This window comes from Gigantopelta aegis, chromosome 3, assembly GCF_016097555.1.
Source record: "Gigantopelta aegis isolate Gae_Host chromosome 3, Gae_host_genome, whole genome shotgun sequence".
Taxonomy (NCBI): domain Eukaryota; kingdom Metazoa; phylum Mollusca; class Gastropoda; order Neomphalida; family Peltospiridae; genus Gigantopelta; species Gigantopelta aegis.
The window spans coordinates 88,788,347-88,814,078 of record NC_054701.1 but is presented as its reverse complement, the minus strand read 5'-3'; the positions used below and the strand labels follow the sequence as shown (position 1 = coordinate 88,814,078).

Here is a 25,732-nt window from a genome sequence, read left to right as displayed (position 1 = left end):
GTCTGCAAGTAATCATTTTATTTTCTTTGGGACTACGTAATTGGTCAGTTTTGTGATTTTAGATGGGAAAGTCTACTTAATCAAGGGTTTTACAGAATTACTTACAGTAATAAAGCAGGATGGCTGATCAATTACGATTAGAGGGGTGTCCATGCAGTTAACACACTATACCCTGTGATCTTAATAAAAGAGGCATGTATTTTTAGTGTGTCTAGACACAGTGTCTGGGGACCGTCTAAATATACACCTGCCAATCAGGAACCACAGGTACAGGCCACGGAAAGAAAAGACCAATTAACTAAAAAACCACTCTGATTATTATTTCAGTACATGGGTTAATTTATGTACAAACCATAATACAGTTATTTCAACACTTTGACAATGGTGGTTTATTTTGTATTAATAATATATAATTGTTGCTGGCTTACTGGGATGACTATTATTACAGAATATTGCGATGCATCCGCAAAAATCAGGTATGTTTTGTTTCTTTAGTTTGAAGACTAATTCCTGACGTGACACGTTAGGTATTATGTAACCACCAGCTCGCCAGAGGGCATATTTACTGGGATGATACAAAATGGCTGCACCCGTTATATATAATAGCCGTCACATTTAACCGTTTTATTAATTAACTATACGATTATACTTGTTGATAATTAGCCTGAGTACTCTGACTGTAAGAGAGCTAGACGGACATTTGGACATAAACACGCTCTCATTACAGTCAGAGACCAAGCTATGTATTTTTTTGGCAATTTTATCAGTGTTAGAGAGGAAATCCGCTACATTTTATCATTAGTAGCAAGTGATCTAGTAAGCACATACCACAGCCTTTGATATACCAGTCGTGGTGCACTGGGTGAAGCAAGAAATAGCGTAATGGACTCACTGACGGGGATCGATCCCAGACCGACAACGCATCAAGTGAGTGCTTTACCACTGGGCTGTGGACAATCACCAAAGCGACAGAGAGTGGTACACACACACACACATGCACACACACACACACACACAAACACTCACACACAGAAACAATATTACATTCACGTTTTCTCAAGGTCAAAAAAGTATTTCATCTACGAGTCATATGCCTGCTTGTCATGTGTACCACTCTGGCATATCAAACGCTGTGGTATATGTGCTATCCTGTCTGTGGCATAGTGCATAGGCCTATAAAGATCACTTGCTACTAATGATAAAATGTAGCGGGTTTCCTCTCTAACACTATGATAAAATTACCAAATATTTGACATCCAGTAGCTGATGATTAATGAATTAATGTGCTCTAGTGGTGTCATTACACAAAACAAACTTTTTTTGTGATTGTCAAGCACTTGTCGTTTTGAGACGGCCCCTGGAAGACGGAATGGCTGAGTGGGCGATCATGTGACGCAACGTCATGATATAGGTCGGCGAACTTAGAATTCTGCTGTTCCGAATTTGCCGAAGCTTAGCTGAATGTGGGTGCTGTCGGGTTTCTTTCTGTAGTGTGTGTATTAGTGATTAATATCTGAATTTTTTTTAATCAAGTGACTCGAAAATGGTCGATGTAAATGTATTTGATGTCAAACATAGGATTGTTGTGGTATTAGAGCGGAAATATTTGACAACTTTTTGGTTGTTGGCAATTGCCAAAAAAATACATAGCTTGGTCTCCGACTGTAACGAGAGCGTATTTATGTCCAAATGTTCGTCTAGCTCTTACAGTCAGAGTACTCGGGCTAGTTGATAATAAGCAATAATTTGCACTATATATCGCTGAATATGCATACCATGTCAAATGCCTTGATTGTCCCTTACTTTAATAGAAAAATAATTAATAAATAAATAAATACAAAAATATGAATAATAAATGTAGGTTTACAGAGACAGAACTATTTTGTCCAAGTCTGTACCGCTGTGATCCGGCTTGTGAACAGCACTTTGTAGATTTGTTTAAAAACTAACTTACTCTGTTTTAAAACAGCATCTCTTGCTTTCTTGTCAGTGACAAGGGGTTTTCTCGGTCGGATGTGTTCCTCCCTAAATGGATTTCGTCCAGGTTTAGAACCGCCGAAGAAAACAGACACGCTGACGATGAAACAGTACAAGAGAAAAACAAAAAAAAAGATGCTAGGATTTTTCATAAAATATTCTATAATCGTTTCTACACCCATCTTTTTGGAAATTCGTCTCAGTGGATTAACTACAATCACTTTCCTTACCAACAGACAACTGTCAGTTCAACTGAACAGTCACCTGCTTCAGGAAATTTTATTGGAGTTATCTAACTTGATCTGAATGTGCACATTAAACACTCTGACCTGTGATTTGATCGATGCTCTTTCGGTTTGAAGTCGATGACCATAAACATTATTATTAAAGGTGCAGTCTCACCTTTCCATTTTATATCATATTGTTCCAAATACAAACACTATTACAGATTTCGTGATATTTATTTGTGATGTTTCACATTTAACGTGTCATTCGTTCTTTAGATTATCCAGCAAAGCAAACAAACAAACAACCACACTGGACAAATGGAAACTCGACCAGCCTTGGTTAGTCCCTATAGTGTATCCTAATAAACTATTTTTATTATTCTTTTGTTAATCTGTCTCTATTAGTAGTTAGTTGGAAATTTGTTTCATACTAACATAGAATTTCTTCTTCTTTTTTAAAAACTTTTTTTTTTTTTTTTTTTTTCTTTTTGCTAGTCTAGAAATAATGTTTTCAAACTCATTTTCACGATGTTCTTCACCACAGGAGAGTATTGCTGTTTTATTTACGGTGCACATACAAACATATATATTTTTAAAACAGTTTATATATAATATATATATGCAAAGCCAAATTAGATTTGTTGACACAAACACTTAAAATCACTTTTGGAAGGAACACGTACACCATTAATCAACTTTGAATATGTCAACTGTAATAGGGCAATTCCACGCTAAAGTGGACATGGAGTGAAACATTAAAATCATGTTTTTACTTATATGTTAAGATTGTTTCTAATGTAAAATTATGTGGAGAATTCAAATCTGGTCAGTAAAATATTATAAAATAAATGGATGTGGTTGGACTTTAGCCATTTTATGAGGATACCGTCACACTAAAAATATGACACTCCCATAATACACACTATGAATTTGTGTACAGCAGCCATGTAATTGAAGGTAATATTATTTTTATTAGTGTTTTTGTTTTACCACTAACAAAGTACAACATTGAATGATTCACTTTAATAGAAAGATTTTTTTTTTTAGATACAGGTAAAATTAGAAAACATAGAATCAATTTGTAATTCCGTTACCGAAAACAAACAAAAAGTTAGATTATATTGTTCATATATATGTAATCAAAGAATCAACTCATATTCTCTGAGTAAGTGTTAATGAACATAATCATACACATTTACTTTCAAATTCATGCATTATTAGTAAAATTATAGCTGTCAACATAATGTAATTCTGTTACCATAGGTTTGTAATTCCGTTACCGTCTTTGGTATATTTTGTCAAGAAGCACTTTAGTATAAACCTACATAGTACTAAAATGCTGCACTGTTATCCATATAGTCATATACATCAAGTGATGTACCAATAGGAAGATATACATTTTTTTTTTAATCCACGCTATAATACATGTAGTACTAGTAGTGGCACCAAATGCATTTGAGGAACACCCATAGCAAATATAAGTCATCCATTAACAATACAGAAATTAAGAAAATCTTATCAACTTTAATCAAGCAGTATTATTTAAAAGCTTATGCTGACTACAAATCTGCAAATTCATGACAAAATAGTAAAAACTTACTAATATTATATCGGGCTCGAAATATGAAGTAAAATATGGCCCACCATTATTATTTTTTTTAAATTGCAGGCCAAAAGAAACATGGACAGCGCATGGTGTATGTAGGGTTTGGGACAATATGTGAAAAATTAGGACCTTTGAGATATATTTTAGAGCATTATAAATAGGGATGGGATGATTATTCGATATTACCGAAAACCGCAGTTTTAGGCCCCTGGTTCGGTGCACCATTTCACAATTTGCAAACCGCAGGAAATTTCGATTTTTCATTAAAATTATTTAAATGATACATGTATAAATGTTTCTGCACCTTGCTGGTAGTCCCAATGACCATAAAAGTATTTTGGCCAATAACAGCATTTGATTCCCTTAAACCTGACATGTTTGCATGGGAGATAGACCCGTGAAAGGTGACGTTCAGATCCTGCCTGGGACCATAAAACTTGTAACCTCCCAAAATAGGGAGGGACTGACCTCAGTGATTAATCCGCTGAGAGAATAAACATTTTAAGTACATGTATGTTTCATCCCAGTCGTCAAAATTAAAACAAAGTAAACATGTGTTAACTTCAAGAATTATAAAATGGTGATCAATATTTCAATCATATTAAAACGATTCAACATCGCTAATTTCTGTAAGTTTTTATCGGGATGAAATCATCCGCTGATCCTGAACTACAATGTACACAAACTCCTTTGCACTTTTTTTAAATAAATCTTTGCAGATTTTTGTTTTTCACTTTCAGTATAAGCAAAAAAAAAAAAAAAAAAAAGTTAAATAATTCACTATTATATATTATGTGCATGTACTTGTGCTTGCTTATCTTTTTTTTCTTCTTGTTTTTTAAATCAGTGATACCTTTTTATGTAACTTGTGTCGGCCTATATATTATGTATACATTTGTGCTTATATCAAGTAATCCATCAAGGATTTGACATTATCAAAATAATAATAAACATTACAGAAATATGTCTTGACATATATCTTTCTTTTATAGACTTCTATATAATAAGTACAATTGCTGTCAAACATTTTAAACATTTACTGTGTAATATGTACACAGTTTAGCGTTGGTTTACATCTCCACTCATATACATATACATGTACATGTTACTGATATTGAAACTAGTTATCAACTGAAATATTAGTATGAATGCTTAAAATAACATAAAATTATACAAAATATTTGCAAACCAAATTTAAAGTAAATAAATTATTTTTTTCTAATGTAAATTCAGAGCGGTAATTCCGTTACCGAACTGTGTAATTCTGTTACCAGCATTCAATGTTGTACAACAAAATTATGAAAAGATAATTTGTAACATAATTTCTATTTTGTTAATCACAAGTCATTAGGTCATCATTTCATCATGAAGATAAATAATTCTTTCATCATACTTCACAGAGTTTGTCGATGTTTTGCGATGCCCGTAAAAATGGTGTCCGTTTTGCGTAATTCCGTTACCAGACTTTAATTAATGCACTACATCTTGCAGTAGGGAGTCTCACTTCTGCCCTTAACAAGCACTAGTGCAGCACTAGTGTATTATATAGTTATATCATTATGATAATTTTTCTTATGTGGACTAGCTGAGTTTAATGCCTGAAATACCTCTCCAACTCGTAATTCCATGGTTAAATACAAGTATATATGATCTATATTAATAACTTCATCGACAGAATATTGAAGAATAGTGCCTCACAGGAAGAGAATAATATGGATAATATATTCTAATTTAAATGACTGAATAATAAGAATATTCTTAACTTGTAGCTTTAGCCTAACTCTCATCATTAGTTGCTAGAACTTACTAATCCATACACCTGGGTCCAGTATAAGGGGTGGGATTTAGCTCAGTCCGTTGAGTGCTTGCTTGAGGTGTTTGCATTGCAGGATCGAACCGCCTCTGTGGATCCATTCAACTGATCATTTTTTTTCTCATTCCAACCAGTGCACCATAACTAGTCAAAGACATGTTCTCAAAATGATTTATACCAAAACTATGAAAAGTACTCTATTGTTGATGGAAATTTCGACCATGGAACTTGGCAAGCCTCATCATATATTATTGGGTGTACTTTTTCTATCCCACATTGTCACATATGATAGTCTTATAGCCTTGCATAGCTAGAAATGGGAGTATAGTACTTCAAAGGCCATGGTATGTACTGTGCTGTTTATGGGAAAGTATATTATGAAAGATCCCTTGCTACATTCTTTCTTTGGCAAAAGCAGGGTGGGATTTAACTCGGTCAGTTGAGTGCTCACTTGAGGTACATGTGTCGAAGGATTGAACCACTTCAGTTGATCCATTCAAGTGATGTTTTTTTCTTGTTCCATCCAGTGCACCACAACTGGTCAAAGGCCATAGTATATTCTTTCCTGTCTGTGGGAAAGTGAATATAAAAGATCCCTTGCTGCATTAGAAATAATGTAGCAGGTTTCCTCTGATCCTCTATGTATCAGAATTATGAAATGTTTGACATCCAATAGCCGATGATTAATTAATCAATGTGCTCTAGTGGTGTCGTTAAACAAAACAAACTTTAACACTCTTTGAACAATGGGGTCCATGTAGCCTACAGATGCAGATTAAATGTTGAAAAGTTTAAATTTAGGACTCTTCCAAAAATTATCACATGGGGGAGGGTTTTTTTTCCTGTATACCCACCACCCACACAAAAACATTGCATTTAAAACATGAATGCATCAGGACAGAACTGCAACACACTTGTCGGGTATGAAATAAACACTTCAAGTATGTCTCCCGCCTCATTTCAAGTACAACCCGTAGCCAGTTGGACACAAACATTCAGTTTACTATCTCGTCTTGTATTTTTTCAATTTATAACCAACATTAGCACAAGTCCACATTGGATTTCTATGTTCTTAAAAATAAGCACTGCAGCTTCATCATTTGTTTTGGTATCCTACGAAGTCTATAAATGATGACATTTTAAAAGTAATATATAACACAACATGAAATACTATGAAAAATATGTTTTATTAAACAGCAAGATAACAAAAATATAATTAAGGAAAATAAATTTAAACAGCCACCATATTAGACTAACTAACTATTGTACATATATTCCCAAACAAAAATTGCAAGCTTAATAAATAGCTGGTAACAACCTTGCGGCAAGGTAGTAACTACCGCATTTCGAGCTAGTATTTGGAACCTTTTTACAACCTTGCCTCAAGCTTGCGACGAGCTTCTTGCAACCTTGCGACGAGCTTCTTGTAACCTTGTGACGAGCTTCTTGCAACCTTGCCGCAAGCTTGTTCAATGCTTGCGACGAGCTTCCTGCAAGCTTATTCAGTTTAAGCTAGTATTTGGAACCTTTTTACAACCTTGCCGCAAGCTTGCGACGAGCTTCCAGCAAGCTTATTCAGTTTAAGCTAGTATTTGGAACCTTTTTACAACCTTGCTGTAAGCTTGCGACGAGCTTCCCGCAAGCTTGCGACGAGCTACCCGCACGCTTGCGACAAGCTTCCTGCAAGCTTGCAACGATCTACCTACAAGCTTGCATCAGTGGCAGCCATCTTGCATCTTGTATAATTCTTTAAAAAAAACCCAATGGTTTTAAAGTGAAAAACATGAACAGTTAAAACAAAAAAATAGGTGCTATATGTTGTCGGATACTTAGGCTACAAAATTAGTTTACCTGTCTGATAGACATGTTCCATTTATGTGGGATAGTCTTGACTAAACTAATATGCTAAAAGGCTCCTGGTCCTATATTCTTCTTCTTCTTCTTGTTTTATGTTATATTCCTCCACTATCTGGAGATCCACACTGTGGTGTAAAGTCATTTGTTTGTTTCTTCTTGTTTTCTTTTTTCTCCTGTTCCACCAAGCAGGATTCAACCAAACTTGGTCCAAATGATCCTCTTATAGACCTGACCAAGTGTTGTTATTTTTCAGGCCAATAAAAATTCCAAGATGGCCGCCCTAGCCTCTGAATAACTGAGACATTTTTAACTTTTACTCAAGTTCCACCATGCAAATTTAAACCATATGTATTCCTAATGATCCTCTCATGGCCCTGACCAAGTTTGTTATTTTTCGGGCAGATTTAAAATCAAGATAGCTGCCCTGGCCTTTGATTGACAGAGACAGGCAGGTTTCAATCAAACTTAGTCCAAATGATTCACTCATGACTTACTAAGTGTTGTTATTTTTGTGGCTGATTCAAAATCCAAGATGGCCACCCTGGCCTCTGATTGGCTCAGACATTTTCAACATCTTCTCAAATTCCACCAGGTTATTTCAACCAAACAAGGCCCATGTCATCGTCTCATGGCCATGCATATGTTATTATTTTTGGGGCCAATTGAAAATCCAATTATTACAAGATGATTCTGTTTTAACCATATTGTATTATCATTTGTATGTATTAATATTAACTTTGTTTTAATTATTATTGTAAATACTATCTAAATCTGTAACATGTATGTTTGGTTGTTTAGCCACTGTTCCCACTGAATTTGATAAATCATATGAGAAGTTATGAATTAAAAAAAAAAAACCATGAAAATGATTTGGACTTTTTTCTCCACAAGTGTAGACATGCTTTCACAGTTGAAGATATACATGCAGCAAGCTTACGAAAATAAAAACATGCTTGCGGGAAGCTTGCACAGTTGAAGATATGCATGCAGCAAGCTTGCAAAATTAAAACATGCTTGCGGGAAGCTTGCACAGTTGAAGATATGCTTGCAGCAAGCTAGCAAAAATGAAAACATGCTTGCGGGAAGCTTGCACAGTTGAAGATATGCATGCAGCAAGCTTGCGCATGCTTTCACAAATGAAAATATGCATGCGGCAAGCTTGCAGAAATACTGACTACCTTACGCGAGCTAAATGTTAGCTTGCAAATAGCTTGCATTGCTTGTACTACCTTGTAACTACCTTGCAACAACCTAGCCGCAAGCATGCATTTTTGTTTGGGTTCAGGGTTTCTGCCAGAAGGGAAAATGGGTAAAATGCCATACCCAAAAATATTTGAAGATTTAACTTTTTTTTAGTTGACCTTTTGACAAAAATAATCGCAAGGATATATTTTAATAGAACATTTAATTTTATTTATAATGCTCAGACAGGATTTTCTCAAATATTTTCATCATAATATGTGGAAGAATTTTATTTTTTATATCAGCTGGTGAATGTAAATAATGGCAATGGGGACCAAGGAATTTGTATCACAGATGGATTAAAAATATGTCTGAGAGATCATAACTTCCAATGGTATTCAAAAAATTCAATTCTTAAGTGCCATATATATATACCCAAAGATTTCTTTCTGGCAGCTAGAAACCCTGATATTCTGTTACTCGAAACTTTTCTTTGGCTAACTGGGCTCTTGGGCAGAAGCCACAACGTGACTTGATTTATACAATACATGTATCTATAAAAAAAATTAAAGAAGATTCATACCTGCCTATTTTCATTATTTGGTATATAGTCTGCACAAAATCGTTTTTACAACACAATGTTGGGGATGTTTTGTTGGATTTTGTTTGTTTGTTTGTTTAATGTTGTAAGATAGTTACTCAAGACTGTAATAGGTCCAGGAATTTGTTTGCCCGTATTGCATAATTATCTGTAACTATTTGGATAACCATTGTTATACAAGATACACATGTAGACTAATTTGAGAGGAAATTAAATCAACTAAGCAAACTAATTTCTATTTGAACAACAAGTCTCAAATGTGTGGTGGACGATAATGTTAACAAATAGGGTCTCCGCGAGTACTCGGGTATGAGCCAAGTCAAGCAAGTTAACAGGACTCCAGGTTTTTTTGTATTTCAGTTTGCCATATGTTTGTCGCCTGTTACATTATAGGGCTATGAGACATGGAGGGGACACAAAAGTTGACTGTGGAATGCAAGACAACCTGGCATGATTTGGTATCCATGTTCAGCACTGGAATGAAGATGCATAATGCTAATTTGCTTTATTCCTTTGTCTCATTATCATCTAGTGTAAGTGTCGGGTCGAGTTTGACACTTGAGTACTCGAGTCCAATATTTTGGACTCGTGGAGGCCCTATTAACAAATCATAGATCTACAATGTTGTGTCATCCTTCTTGGTAAAAATATTAATTTAATAAAAAAGTGATTTTATATCATTTTAATAAAATATACTGTGATTATCTCTGTATAAAATAATTTCTAAAAATATTTAAAATATTGTACAGACTCCCTGAAGTCCTAGTTAGCCATTTACAGGTGTAAAATTAAAAATCTTGATATGGTTTAAAGTCTTTGACCCTATATCGCAAGCTCCTGGGGTACGCATTTTTCTTTTTATGCACAAAATACATTTTGAACTACCACAAACACCAGGATGTCAAAAGTAATGGGTAATATGCTGGAAAAAACACCAAAATGTAATGGGTAATTTGTATAACAGTAAAAAAAAACCCACCAGGATACATGTAATAAAAAAATAGGTAATATAACAGTAAAAATCTCACTAGGATAAGCAGTGGGTAATAAAACAGATGTCATATGTAATGGGTAATAAAATAGTTTTAAAAAACCCACTGGGATGTCATAAGTAATGGGCAATACAGTAAAAATACCCACCAGGATGTTATAAGTAATGGGCAATACATGTGTAACATTAAAGAAAAACACCAGGATGTTATAAGTAATGGGCAATACATGTGTAACATTAAAGAAAAACACCAGGATGTTATAGGGAAAGTAAAGGGAAACAAAATAATTTTTAAAAAACCATGTGCGATGTCATACATGTAAGTAATGGATAATAAAACAGTAACAAAAATCCCACCAGGATGGTGAAAGTATTAATGGCTAATGTAATATAATGGCAAAACAAAAGAAGCTATAATACTGCCAAATATTTACTATGCCTGAGAACTAGGGTCAGCATTTAAAGTGTGAACAAAACTGCAAGCAAAAACACATATCAGTCCCCTCATCATATGTATAATTGCCGTTCGTCTACCAACTGTCATTTTACGTAATGTACTGTACATAATAAAAGTAGACCATCACAGTGAATGTATCACAAAATAAAACAGTTAAATCTCAAAGAGTGGGGAATGTATAACAACATCTTATGAGATTTTAAAACAGTTAAATCTCAAAGAGTGGGGAATGTATAACAACATCTTATGAGATTTTAAAACAGTTAAATCTCAAAGAGTGGGGAATGTATAACAACATCTTATGAGATTTTAAAACAGTTAAATCTCAAAGAGTGGGGAATGTATAACAACATCTTATGAGATTTTAAAACAGTTAAATCTCAAAGAGTGGGGAATGTATAACAACATCTTATGAGATTTTAAAGGGGCGAGACATAGCCCAGTGGTAAAGCACTCGCTTGATGCGCAGTTGGTTTGGAATCGATCTCCGTCAGTGGGCCCATTGGGCTATTTCTTGCTCCAGCCAGTGCACCACGACTGGTACACCAAAGGCCATGGTATGTCCTATACTTTCTATGGGGTTATGCATATAAAAGATCCCTTGCTGCTAAGAGAAAAGAGCAGCCCATGAAGTGGCGACAGCGGGTTTCCTCCCTCAATATCTGTGTGGTTCTTATCTATATATTCAACACCATATAACCATAAATAAAACACGTGTTGAGTGTGTCATTACAATGAAACATTTTCCTTTTCCTTCACATTTTAAACTATGGCTACATTTGTCAAAAAATGTTTGTTTTCTTTAATGACACCACTAGAGCACATTGATTAATTAATAATCAGATATTAGAGGTAGTACTAAGCCAAATAACTTCCGGCTGGGTCAAAGTTCGAGGTGCACCGAACTTTTGATAGAGAAGTGAACACCACAAGTCCTGTTATAAATGTGAGTGTGTTGGTTGTAAAAAAATAATAGTTTCATCTGGGTAAAAAGAATATGCAATTTTATTTCATCTAGTACCAATGTGTCAAGTAGCCTTGTGCTTGAAACATGTATGGGGTACCTGTAAAAAAAAGTACTCGAATTTTGTGTGGAACTAGGGTAGTCATAGACGCTACCCGTTATCTCAGAAACAAGCAGCTTGACCCCCAATTTTTTCTGATTCACTTTAAGTGTGAGGGGTGGTAGTATTTATATCCATGGCGTTTATGTTGATTGATGCGCTGCAGGTAGGAGTTTTAGCCACATATGTTACCATTGTCGTCTATGGGATTTGATTTGGTAGTATACACCCTAGATGTCAAACATTTGGTACTTCCGAGTCGTAGTCATCAAAGGAAACCTGCTACATTTCCCTAATGCAGCAAGGGTTCTTTTATATGCACCACCTTTGAAAAATCACTTGAATGGATCAACTGAAGTGGTTCAATCCTGCAATGTAAGCACCTTAAGCGAGAACTGAACCGACTGAGCTAAACACAGCCCCACTTTTGCCAAAAAAAGTAGCAAGGGATCTTTCATAATGTACTTTTCCATAAACAGCACAGTACATACATGTACCATGGCCTGTGAAGTACTATACTCCCATTTATAGCTATGCAAGACTATAAGACTATAATATGTAGCCATGTGGGATAGAAAAAGTACACCCAATAATACGATGGAAACTTCAACATAGGATGAGGCTTGCCAAGTTCCAGGGTCGAAATTTTCATCACACATTCCATTACACACAGCAAAAATAAAACATATTCATGAAAATAGGTATAAATGAATTGAGCACTTTTGATAAAAGTTCTAAAGGACACCTAAGCAAGGAACAAAAAATAAAACATAGAAAAACACAGCAAAACAAATAAATACAGAAAATCATGGCACTTATATTCATAACTCGGGGGTGGGAATTGGTGAACTGTAAAAAAGAGGAAATCTAGGGGTCCCAGAAATTCTTGAAATTCTAGGTTAAAATCTGTGCCATCCGACACATTTTGGAGAAAAGGACGATTAAAATGTGAGGAAGTGCAATGTTCCATAAGAGGAAAACAGGTGAACTGAGGAGAATTCCCACCCCTGATAACAATATACTTAACAGATGTCATATTTCATTAAGGTTCATGCTTTAAATTCAGTTGTGGTTAATTCATTCTATCCTGGGCACAGACTTCATCCATCTTGGCTGTCTGTTCAGGACAAGGATTAATAGTTAGTCAGGTCAGGTCAGGTATAAGGTTTAACGTGCATATATACACCACAAAGGTTTATAGTTAGTCAGGGATAACTCTTTAACTTCCTAATAAAAGTAACTCCAGTTTGCAAGTTGAAGTTGGTTTTGTTTAACGACACCACTAGAGCACATTGATTTATTAATCATCTGTAATTGGATGTCAAACGTGTTAATTTTGACCTTTGGTTTTAGAGAGGAAACCTGCTACATTAGTGACAAGGGATCTTTTATATACAACATCCCACAGACAGGATAGCACATACCACTGCATTTGATATACCAGTCGTGGGGCACTGGCTGGAACAAGAAATAGCCCAATGAGCCCACTGATGAGGATCGAATCCAGACTGACTGCACATCAGGTGAGTGCTTTATCACTGGGTTACGTCCCGGCCCTCCAGGTTGAAATTCAGTGGTAAGTATTCAATGGTAAGTATTCAATGGTCAGTATTCAATGGCAAGTATTCAATGGTAAATATAAGGTCCTGTCAGTGTTTATGACAGAGAGTATGGACGGTAAAATTATGTGCCCTAACATTTTGGATATTATTGAATATATTTATTTTAATGTTTTGATAAATGATATTAAGAGAATTGTCTAAAATATGTTAAAACACATGAAAAGCAGTGTCTAATTTCAAAACATTTAACCACCTAGTAGGAGCATTTATGGTCCATTTTGTTTTATTATGCACCCAAAACTTATTTTCTGGCAGATAGCCTGCCATGCAGTGGAGAAAAATACCTGACATCCTTGCTTTTAGCTTGGAGAGTGATAAAATATCTCCACAACTATGCTTGACCAACACAGAAATGGTCAGTAAGTGTTGTTAAAAAATAACATCTTAGATTACATAATGTTTAATAAAGTATATATATAACAGATGTGGAATATACCGTAAATGTTCAAATAAGAGGCTTGCCTCGATTAGAGGCCGGGTCTCAGAGTGTCTCGAAAAAAGTAGAGGCCTGGCTTCCATAGAAGTAGCTAGTTCATACTATTCTAGCTTTGCTACCAGGTTGATTACCACGTTATACTAATGCCAAAAGCTTATACAGCCACATCACGAGAACTACAGGAAAGAGGGATTTTTCATTTCTCAGTGAAGTAAAAAATTTCCACAAGTACAAAAAAGTTTGAAAGCCAACATTAGAAGATATCTTACAAAAAGGTTATATGGCAGAAAATTGTGCATGAAAAAAATAGCAGCTTTCCTTCTATAGAGGCCTTCAGAGGTGGGGTCTCAGATGATCAGATCATCTCGAGAAAAGTAGAAGACTATATGCTTCTATTGAAGGAGTTACGGTAGTTATCATCTGAGTTCAGGTTATAATGTATACAGCTGTTTTTGTTTCTAAAACATTTTGAAATAATGTGACGGAAAGGAATATTGGTTTAATGACACTGTAGCATTTTAAACTATCACTATTTTGTGTCTAATATGGCTATCTTTCGACACTCAGTCAACAAAGACAGTAAACCCATTGCAACCACAAAGGATACTCCTAGCAGAAAGCAGCAAGGGATCTTTTATATATACTTCCCCATAGGCAGGACTGTACATGTTGTAGTCTTTGGTATGCTAGTCATCAGGCACTGGATGGAACAGGTTCAAACCCATTTCCATTCACAGGACCATCACAGCTCAATAATGGGGACATTCAACAATTACATGACAAAATATCTGGCCATTTTTGTACTGGTCTCCCTTCCTCAATGTAATATATTGTAATGCTAAGATCAATGCCTCCTAAAATTATGTAACACTCTTGTTATCCAACCCCATTCTTTCACTGTTAGGGTCATGTCATTTGACCATTTACAGGTTGTATTTTCGATCTGAAGAAATAATTGGCCATAGCTGCCTGTAGCCCTCTATAGTTTATAAAAGTGAAATGACGCATAGTTTTGAAACATTACTAACTCTTGACAAAAAAGCCTTTCCTTCCCCCATAATAACCCTCCCCCACCCATACATGTTACATAAAATTGTAGAATGGCCCCTAGTTTTTAACACTTATTGAGCTAGATCTCATCTTGACTTAATGGAAGATCAAAGAAATTTCAGCACCATCATTTTGCTTGGGATAATGGATAAAACAAATCAAACGGTAATTTTTGTATGTTAAATAGCACAATTTTGTTCTTTAACCTTTTTAAACTTAAATTTGATATAGTTTCTATGCTTACAACCAACAAGAACCTATATGCTAACACCATTTTTTGCTCAATAAGGAATTGACAATTATTTAAACGTGTAGATAACCTATAAGAACTGCATTCCATACTATATACATTGTACATACTATAACTGGGTTTTTTTTTAATATTTCAATGACAACATTACTTGTATGACGTCACTTTGCAAATCCCTGCAATTAAATAAATTGTGTGTATGATACATCCGTTATTAGAAAACTGGAAAGGTTTCATTGCTAAATTGATATAGATACTTTAAAAAATTGTACCATGCCTTTACAAAATTTGAATATGAAGTGAAATTGTGGTAAGATATATTATATTTATTGTGTATGACCTTGTGTTGGTATAAAGTGCTCCTACTGGCAGTAGCTTGTGGGAATGTCCCTATTTGCTCAGTTGGTAGAGCACTGGACTCTCATAGTGAGAGTCTGTGGTTCAAATCCCCTCAGTGAAGGTTGCTTTTTTTGTTACATTAATATAAAAAACCTTATTCACTGGGACTTGCATAGTGTTTATATAGTAACCAGGGCACAGATTTTCGAAGCTATCTTAGCATCATAGGCTATAGTATGCATTGTTGTGAAGTCATAGCTTATGGTGGTTTTATCATATCGTAGTGCTAAGATAGCCTCAATTTGTTTTAGCTAGATGTCTTGTTGAGTTCACACATAATACTAGATTGGATAATACACATATTATTTCCAACACAATTATGATTTATAGGGGATGGGAAATAACTGCAACAAATAGATGCACTGGGAATGTCATAGTTGTCTCCCATAACAAAATATTTACAATCAACTGGCTTTGTAATAAATATACAGAACGTTGTTTTCACTTCCTATTTATTACACAAGTTTATTTTGCTTAAGAATATATACCACAAGATCACAAAGCGGATGAGTGGTATGTTCTTACTTACAATAAACGAGTGCAATAAATAGGAGGCAAAAACAACATATGTGAATTTCTGTATTTATTACATACCTTCTTTTATTTTTTAATTTAACCTCATAACTACACTCCTTCATGGATTTACTTAATGTTAAGAATCATACACTGCGGCAATCTCGTGTAATGTTTCAAATATGATGTGATGTAATTTGTAAATCAGACATGACGTCGGTAATAAAAAGGCTCTATTATAACTCCAGTAAAAATAAATAGGGAATTCCCCATTTACAAGTTTCAGTCCAGATAGCACATATGTGCGATACAAGATAAATGTATGACACGGTTTGAAAATGTCTTTATCAGTATAGTAAGATTGAATAGGTATGTAATAAATGATTATGATGATTTTTTTTTATAAAAACATGTGTAACTACCTGAGTTTGCACGTTGGTTCTCCATGCATATTATCCATTATGGAAATATTCACACCATCTTTTCTTACACAATTAACCTCTTTGCACACAAATTCATGTTGGTTTTGTATGTGCTTTACAGATTTGCTGACTCTAAAAACATAAAAATTTATTTCTAATTGTGTCTGAATATGGTTGTTTCTTCTTTCCTTTCTGCCACTGCATAACTGAAGAATAAATAAAACAATTCCAAAGGTGATTAATATTGTATAAGAATAATATAGCGTAAAACATTTTTAAAAACCCACCCAAAACCCGGACCATTTTTGTTAGTCTTTACACAGTGTAACAACCACTGTTTATAGTTAATGTCTAATGTTAAGAGATTTAATAGGAGTTAAACAAAGTTTCTGTATTCATTCTTTCTTGTTTTTCTTCTTTTTCTCCAGGGTCTTGTGTAGTTTCATCAATTCGGAGTAGATGTTGGAGTCCAGTACCTTGGAAACACAGATCACTCCCCCCATAAACGCACCAAGCATTCCAGTTGTGCACGGATCCTGGCCTGGAAATAACATCAAGCATAGGATTATTTCCAGGGATTTACTAGTCTAAAATTGTTAGGAGAGGTGGAGGGTGTCGACAGTAAAGGGAACAGGAATATAAAGGGAACCCCAGTTATTAATATGGGGTGATTGTAACTGAACACTTTAGTCAATTATTTAATTGGTGCTGGAGGCTGTTCAGCAATCTTTGTAATGAATGTAGGATAATGAAAGGAAACGTTGGAATTTGAATCTTACATGTACTTTAGAATCCTGGATAAAACGAGGTATACTGCATTTTGTATTTATGATTTCTAATCACTTTTTTAAGGTGGACAAATGTTTTATATGAACATAAAAATTGCACATACATGTACTAATATTGGAGATGAATTTCATTATTTATTCATATGTACAAAGGAAAGATGTAAATATGTTAATAAATACTATATGTTAACAGATCAAATATATACAAATTTCAGCAAATCTTTACATGTAAACATGTCAGTGTTTTGATTAACAAATGATTCTGTGCCTTCTAACGATCATATAACTTTCTTTTTATTTCTCTTGAACATTTAGCTGCTCATATATACACATATATCTTTTTTTTTTGGAGTCTTCTTGGCTATTTGTATTACCTGTGAGGAAAAGTCCAGGTATTCCAGTTTCTGGTCGTAGATTCAGACAGGAATCGAGTGTGAACCTTGGTTTGGTGAGATTCAGTCCGTACGCCTCGCCCTTTGGGTTTCCTAAATAGAAACTGTTACTGACGGGAGTGCCCACTTCTAAATACTCCATCTGAAAAACAACAACACAGTGTTTAGAGACCACAAAGACCTCTAAATACTCTAGCTGGAAAATTATTATTCTAGACAGTTACACTTCAAGATATGCAATAAGAGTACATCAGAAAGGAAGTGCCTGAACCTTCACTGGACAAAGGGGAGGGGTAATATAGCTTTCTGGGGGGGGGGGGGGGGGGGGGGTATGTAGATGTTGCCTGATGCATGGTTGATCTAGGGTCAATCCCTATCATTGGGCCCATATTGGGTTATTGCTGGTTCCAGCCAGTGCAACCCAACTGGTATATCAAAGGTCATGGTATGTGCTATCCTGTCTGTGGGATGATGCATATAAAAGATCCCTTGCTACTAATGGAGAAATGCAGCAGATTTCCTCTCTAAGACTACATTTCAAAATTATTAAATGGTTTTTTTTTTAATTATTTAAAACAAAAAGTTTAACATCCAATAACTCTAGTGGTGTTGTTAAACAAAACAAACGGTAACTTTCCTCCCTCCCTTGTTCGTCCTCACCTTGCCTTCTAGCTGTGGGAAGAGCTCGTAGCACTGTTTCCACATCTGTTTTCCGACGGCCATCTTGATCTGTTCATAGCGATCCCCGCGGTGTCGAACCTGCGTGTCCTTCCACTGTGAGAACCAGTCCCAGCTGGCGTGGGTGATCAGCAAAACCGAACTCTTGCCTAAAAGAAAGGAATGTTTATACTTCAGCACACATTGAGCATAATGCAATCAGTGAAAACAAAAGCAGGGAATATTTTGTTGAGTATCAAGTCACGATTCGCTACACAAGTTTCAGAGATCGTTAACCAATTTTAGAACATTAAACATTAGTTGCTAATCAGTTTTCTACTGACTAGAAATATCGCTAATCAAGATTTCGAAAGAAAAATATTCCCTGAACAGGTGTCGCTGGTGTAGTTGTTATAATCCAACAGGTGATTGACTTGGCCTTATAGTTATAGATCTAAATACACAGATACCATCTTTCACTTAAATCCATGTTAAATTGCCTAAATTCCAATGAAGCTTGTTTATAGAACAGATTCTCATTAGTACTAATGACATACATGTATACCATTCCGAAGATACATGTACGGTACATTATATGTGCATTTATTTCACTCCAAAAAATGAGAACATGATCCTATACCTATATGTGAAGTTTCATGAAAATTGGATCACAAATGAAGTCAGTAGAGCAATGATGCTGTAATTTCTGTTTTTAGTAACAGTGATCTTGACCTTTGATGCAGAGAGGCTAAATGTGATCTTGTTCAAGATATCATGATCCTCTTCCTATATATGTGAAGTTTCATGACAAGTGGATGAGAAATGTAGCTAATGTGGTAACATCATATCAAACATACACACAGACAAAATGATATATCCTCTCGACGACTTATCATCAGGTAATGAATATGAATATTTTAATTAAAGTAATGTATCTGGGTATTTAAATTAAAGTAATGTACCTAAATATGTCAATTACATGTAACTAAGATGATATAGCTGGATGTTTTAATTAAGGTAGTACACCTGGGTTTTAATTAAGGTAGTTTATCTGAATATTTTAATTCAGGTACATGTACATGTTGTTTACTTGAATATTTAATTAAGGTAGTTTACCTGGATATTTTAATTAAAGTAGTTTACCAGAATATTTTTATTAAGGTAGTTTACTTGGATGTTTTAATTAAGGTAGTTTACCTGAATATTTTTATTAAGGTAGTTTACTTGGATGTTTTAATTAAGGAAGTTTACCTGAATATTTTTATTAAGGTAGTTTACTTGGATGTTTTAATTAAGGAAGTTTACCTGAATATTTTTTATTAAGGTAGTTTACCTGGATTAAGGAAGTTTACCTGAATATTTTTTATTGAGGTAGTTTAGGTAGTTTACCTGAATATTTTTATTGAGGTAGTTTACTTGGATGTTTTAATTAAGGTAGTTTATCTGAATATTTTTATTAATGTAGTTTACTTGGATGTTTTAATTAAGGAAGTTTACCTGAATATTTTTATTAATGTAGTTTACTTGGATGTTTTAATTAAGGAAGTTTACCTGAATATTTTTATTAAGGTAGTTTACTTGGATGTTTTAATTAAGGAAGTTTACCTGAATATTTTTATTAAGGTAGTTTACTTGGATGTTTTAATTAAAGTAGTTTACCTGAATATTTTTATTAAGGTAGTTTACCTGAATATTTTTATTAAGGTAGTTTACTTGGATGTTTTAATTAAGGTAGTTTACTTGGATGTTTTAATTAAGGTAGTTTACCTGAATATTTTTATTAAGGTAGTTTACTTGGATGTTTTAATTAAGGAAGTTTACCTGAATATTTTTATTAAGGTAGTTTACTTGGATGTTTTAATTAAAGTAGTTTACCTGAATATTTTTATTAAGGTAGTTTACTTGGATGTTTTAATTAAGGTAGTTTACTTGGATGTTTTAATTAAGGTAGTTTACCTGCATGTTTTTATTAAGGTAGTTTACTTGGATGTTTTAATTAAGGTAGTTTACTTGGATGTTTTAATTAAGGTAGTTTACCTGCATATTTTTATTAAGGTAGTTTACTTGGATGTTTTAATTAAGGTAGTTTACCTGAATATTTTTATTAAAGTAGTTTACCTGAATATTTTTATTAAGGTAGTTTACTTGGATGTTTTAATTAAGGTAGTTTACCTGAATATTTTTATTAAGGTAGTTTACTTGGATGTTTTAATTAAAGTAGTTTACCTGAATATTTTTATTAAGGTAGTTTACCTGAATATTTTTATTAAGGTAGTTTACTTGGATGTTTTAATTAAGGTAGTTTACTTGGATGTTTTAATTAAGGTAGTTTACCTGGCTATAATTAAGGTAATGTACGTGGATACTATAATTAAGATAATTTACCTACATTATTTAATTAAGGTAGTTTAACTAGGTATTTCAATTAAGGTGGTTTACCTGAATATTTTAATTAATGAAGGTTACCTGGATATCTTTTATCCCAAGATGGATCCTTTGCCGATGGAAACGACACAAATATCATCGGAATCTCAGCTGTTTCCAGATCGTCCACAGACAGGGACATGAAATCTTTAAGGATATCATTTATATCATTGCTGCAAGAAACGACAAAATCTTATTGAATCTGCAAACAACAAACAATTTGATTGGCTATTAACTCCATTTGCAGGATTAAATCCGACATCAATGTGCCACAAATTTAAAGGATTTCCATAGTCCACACTATAACTCACTGTTTAATTGGACATTCTTTATTTTAAATATCTTCTTTAAAAGAGGAAAAGAGTTTGTGCGACATCACTAGTGTAATGTGAACAACAATGGGGAACTTGTCATTACTAAAACAATAGAACACTAAAAAATAAGAAGCAACAGTTTAATCACACATACTATTATAGTATTTTCTTAATTTGTTTGTGCTATATTTATTTTACAAGGCAGATGTTAGTGGCTGGGGTTTTATTAACCTTACATTCTTTCTGAAAAATTATCATTTACTGAATTAGAATGCAAATCTAGCTTTTGTCAAAATAATCTATTTGTCTAAATATCACTTCCTTACCAATCAAACTTCATGTTAAATGCAGAGTTAATTAAAAGAAAGAAAGAAATGATTTATTTAACGACGCACTCAACACATTTTGTTTACAATTATATAGCGTCAGACATATGGTTAAGGACCACACAGATTTTGAGAGGAAACCCGCTGTCACCACTACATGGGCTACTCTTTCCGATTAGCAGCAAGGAATCTTTTATTTGCGCTTCACACAGGCAGGACAGCACAAACCATGGCCTTTGCTGAACCAGTTATGGATCACTGGTTGGTGCAAGTGGTTTACACCTACCCATTGAGCCTTGCAGAGCACTCACTCAGAGTTTGGAGTCGGTATCTGGATTAAAAATCCTATGTCTCGACTGGGATCGAACCCAGTACCTACCAGCCTGCAGAGTTAATTAAAATTAGATTCAGTTTTAACAATACAATTATGGTGTGTTCAATATAGGTAGACTAACTGACTAACATGTTGATAATATTGGTGATGACAGTAAGATGATGGTACTAATGATGATGACGATGATTATAGTGATGATGATAGTGGTGATTGTGGTGATGATGATGATGGTTGTGGTGATGATGATGGTTGTGGTGATGATGATGATGATGGTTGTGGTGATGATGATGGTTGTGGTGATGATGATGATGATGGTTGTGGTGATGATGATGATAGTGGTGGTGATGATGATGATAGTGGTGATGATGATTGATAGTGGTGATGATGATAGTGATGATGATGATGATAGTGGTGGTGATGATGATGATAGTGGTGATGATGACGATAGTGGTGATGGTGATGATGATGGTTGTGGTGATGATGATGATGGTTGTGGTGGTGATGATAGTGATGATGAGTGGTGATGATGATGATGATAGTGGTGGTGATGGTGATGATAGTGTTCATGATGATGGTGATAGTGGTGATGATGATGACAGTGTTGATGGTGATGATGATGATGATAGTGGTGATGATGATGATGGTTGTGATGATGATGATTGTGGTGATGATGATAATTGTGATGATGATGATGGTTGTTGTGGTGATGATGATGGTTGTGGTGATGATGATGATGGTTGTGGTGATGATGGTTGTTGTGTGATGATGATTGTGGTGATGATGATGATGGTTGTGGTGATGATGATGATGGTTGTGATGGTGATAATGATGGCACCGATGATGGCAGTGATGATGATTATAATGATGATGGTGATGATGTAGTAACAGAGCTTGTTTTGTTTAATGACAAAATTAGCATGTACTCCAATGACTGTCAAGCCTCTGAAAATTGTGAGAACTACCTTTTCATTGATGCATCGCTCACACAAATCTAATTTTGTGTAAGTTATTTTTTATTTACACAGTGCATTTAGGACATTAATTACATGATCAGAATGAGTTATGCAAAAGTGCAATGGGTTACCTGAATTTATTTTTGTATAACCCATAAATGTGTGTCACAAATTTTCAATACTCTGTCTGGACTGAGCTACAAATGTCCATGTAGATCTCACCCCACAACGTAACATGTTTAGACACATACAGTTGTTAACTGGATTCATAACTGATGAGTGCTCACCTCAAAAAGGCCCAGGTGTTTGCAGCTGGCAGATCAAGTTCCTCTTTAGAGCCAGACAGTCCAATGAACACAGTGAAAAATGAGTGCCCGGACCCCAGCTTCTCCATTATCGGATACATCGCTGTAAGATAAACACAGTGAAAAATGAGTTTCCGGACCCCAGCGTCTCCATTATCGGATACATCGCTGTAAGATAAACACAGTGAAAAATGAGTTTCCGGACCCCAGGGTCTCCATTATCGGATACATCGCTGTAAGATAAACACAGTGAAAAATGAGTTCCCGGACCCCAGGGTCTCCATTATCGGATACATCGCTGTAAGATAAACACAGTGAAAAATGAGTTTCCGGACCCCAGGGTCTCCATTATCGGATACATCGCTGTAAGATAAACACAGTGAAAAATGAGTTCCCGGACCCCAGCGTCTCCATTATCGGATACATCGCTGTAAGATAAACACAGTGAAAAATGAGTTTCCGGACCCCAGGGTCTCCATTATCGGATACATCGCTGTAAGATAAACACAGTGAAAAATGAGTTCCCGGACCCCAGCGTCTCCATTATCGGATACATCGCTGTAACATAAACACAGTGAAAAATGAGTTTCCGGACCCCAGGGTCGCCATTATCGGATACATCGCTGTAAGTTATAGGCCTTTTTCACAGTTATGAAATTTTTTATGAGTACACAAACCAAACTAACCTTTTTTGTATCTCTCTCCCCTACCACTCCTAAAAGTGTAAACATTTTGATTTTCAAAGCAATATTTTATCAGCATTTTTCTTTGTTTTAAAAAATATTTGCTGACAATAGGCCCCTCTCCCATGTGTTTTTTGTTTTATTGTGAAAAATATATAATTCCTGAGAGAAACCACTGCATATACAGTAGGAAACATTTAACCCACCTCAAGCAATAAAAATTCAACAAAGAATGCAAAGCATCAGAAGGATAGATCTACCCTAAAATTAAAAAGTGGTTTTTGACCTGAAAATACTCAGTTCCCTAGTGCCTATATATGCCACCCCATTCATTCCGTGTTGCAGCTGGCTAAAGATGTGAACCCAGTATCTACCAGTGTTAAATAAGACAAGAAATCAGGAGAAGAAAATTAAACTGTGGTAGATAAGTTGTGAAAGGATTTTGATTGAGACACAATGAGACAAACATATTCAGAGAATCTTTTCGAGGACGTACGTGATTTTTCCGAAATCTCCTTTGGCAAGAGTTTTGTGAACGTGTTGATGATTCCTGCATCTGATATAACCATCTTGGCGAACACATCCACGTCTCCTGATGACTTGTGGACCCGCACGCCTGAAATCACAAAATACTCATACTAGTGTATTGTGCAATGTGATAAAGATCACTCTGAGTTTGTAGCCATTAACATTGTGGATTAATCTTTTCACATGAAAGGAGAACAATAGGTCTACATACCTTGGTATTCTGTGCACTAGTTGTGGGAGATTAGCTGAGATTGGAATACAGGTGAGTCCATTGATCCTACAAAGCACTGCACATTAGACAAATGCTCTACCACATACCCAACTCATTATGTAGAGCAGAAAGTAATGAATGGCCTCTAAAGAAACCTTTGCCATCTTAAAACCATCTCACCATGCACATAGTTGTATCTCACCATCCATGTATTAATATATATCATCATCAACATCTCATCATTTACATATCGATATCTCGCCGTCTGAATGCTGATATCTCACTATCCACATACTGATATCTCACATCCACATATTGACATCTCACCATTCACATACTGACATCTCACCATCCAAATACTGATATCTCACCATCCACATACTGATATCTCACCATCCAAATACTGATATCTCACGATCCACATACTGATATCTCACCATTCACATACTGATATCTCACCATCCAAATACTGATATCTCACCATCCACATACTGATATCTCACCATCCACATACTGATATCTCACGATCCACATACTGACATCTCACCATCCACATACTGATATCTCACCATCCAAATACTGATATCTCACCATCCAAATACTGATATCTCACCATCCACATACTGATATCTCACCATCCACATACTGATATCTCACCATCCACATATTGACATCTCACCATCTATATAGTGAATCTCACCATCCACATACTGATATCTCACCATCCACATACTGATATCTCACCATCCAAATACTGATATCTCACCATCCACATACTGATATCTCACCATCTATATAGTGATATCTCACCATCCACATACTGATATCTCACCATTCACATATTGATATCTCACCATCCACTTACTGAGACCTCACCAATCACATACTGATATCTCACCATCCACATACTGATATCTCACCATACACATCTCACCATCCACATACTGATATCTCACCATCCACATACTGATATCTCACCATCCACATACTGATATATCACTATCCAAATACTGACATCTCACCATCCACATATTGACATCTCACCATCCACATACTGATATCTCACCATCCACATATTGACATCTCACAATCCACATACTGATATCTCACCATCTATATAGTGATATCTCACAATTCACATACTGATATCTCACCATCCACATACTGATATCTTACAATCCACATACTGATATCTCACCATCCACATACTGATATCTCACCATCCACATACTGATATCTCACCATCCACATATTGACATCTCACCATCTATATAGTGAATCTCACCATCCACATACTGATATCTCACCATCCACATACTGATATCTCACCATCCAAATACTGATATCTCA

General features: G+C 35.1%; 2 protein-coding genes and 1 long non-coding RNA gene across 4 annotated transcripts in view; 1 reads left to right on the top strand and 2 right to left on the bottom strand.

Annotated features, from left to right (window-relative positions):
- LOC121369281 (all-trans-retinol 13,14-reductase-like) overlaps positions 1-2,268 on the bottom strand; it is a 31,017-nt gene extending 28,749 nt beyond the window's left edge. Inside the window, exon 1 of the mRNA XM_041494246.1 lies at positions 1,955-2,268. Within this exon, the coding sequence (XP_041350180.1) occupies positions 1,955-2,159 (205 nt within the window). The 5' untranslated portion in view covers positions 2,160-2,268. The remainder of the gene's footprint in view (positions 1-1,954) is intronic.
- On the top strand, positions 2,205-17,615 carry LOC121369282. Its single transcript, XR_005957588.1, has 3 exons — positions 2,205-2,367; positions 2,481-2,543; positions 16,896-17,615. It is a non-coding gene; the product is annotated as an uncharacterized LOC121369282 (long non-coding RNA).
- The window catches only part of LOC121369279 (all-trans-retinol 13,14-reductase-like), a 19,526-nt gene continuing 10,494 nt past the window's right edge, over positions 16,701-25,732 (bottom strand). For both annotated transcript variants that reach the window (XM_041494244.1, XM_041494245.1), the window contains 6 exons: positions 24,140-24,259; positions 22,943-23,063; positions 20,771-20,901; positions 18,308-18,474; positions 17,630-17,789; positions 16,701-17,008 (listed from right to left, as the gene is read on the bottom strand). In XM_041494244.1, coding sequence (XP_041350178.1) covers positions 16,863-17,008; positions 17,630-17,789; positions 18,308-18,474; positions 20,771-20,901; positions 22,943-23,063; positions 24,140-24,259 — 845 coding nt within the window. In that variant the 3' untranslated portion in view covers positions 16,701-16,862. The remainder of the gene's footprint in view (positions 17,009-17,629; positions 17,790-18,307; positions 18,475-20,770; positions 20,902-22,942; positions 23,064-24,139; positions 24,260-25,732) is intronic.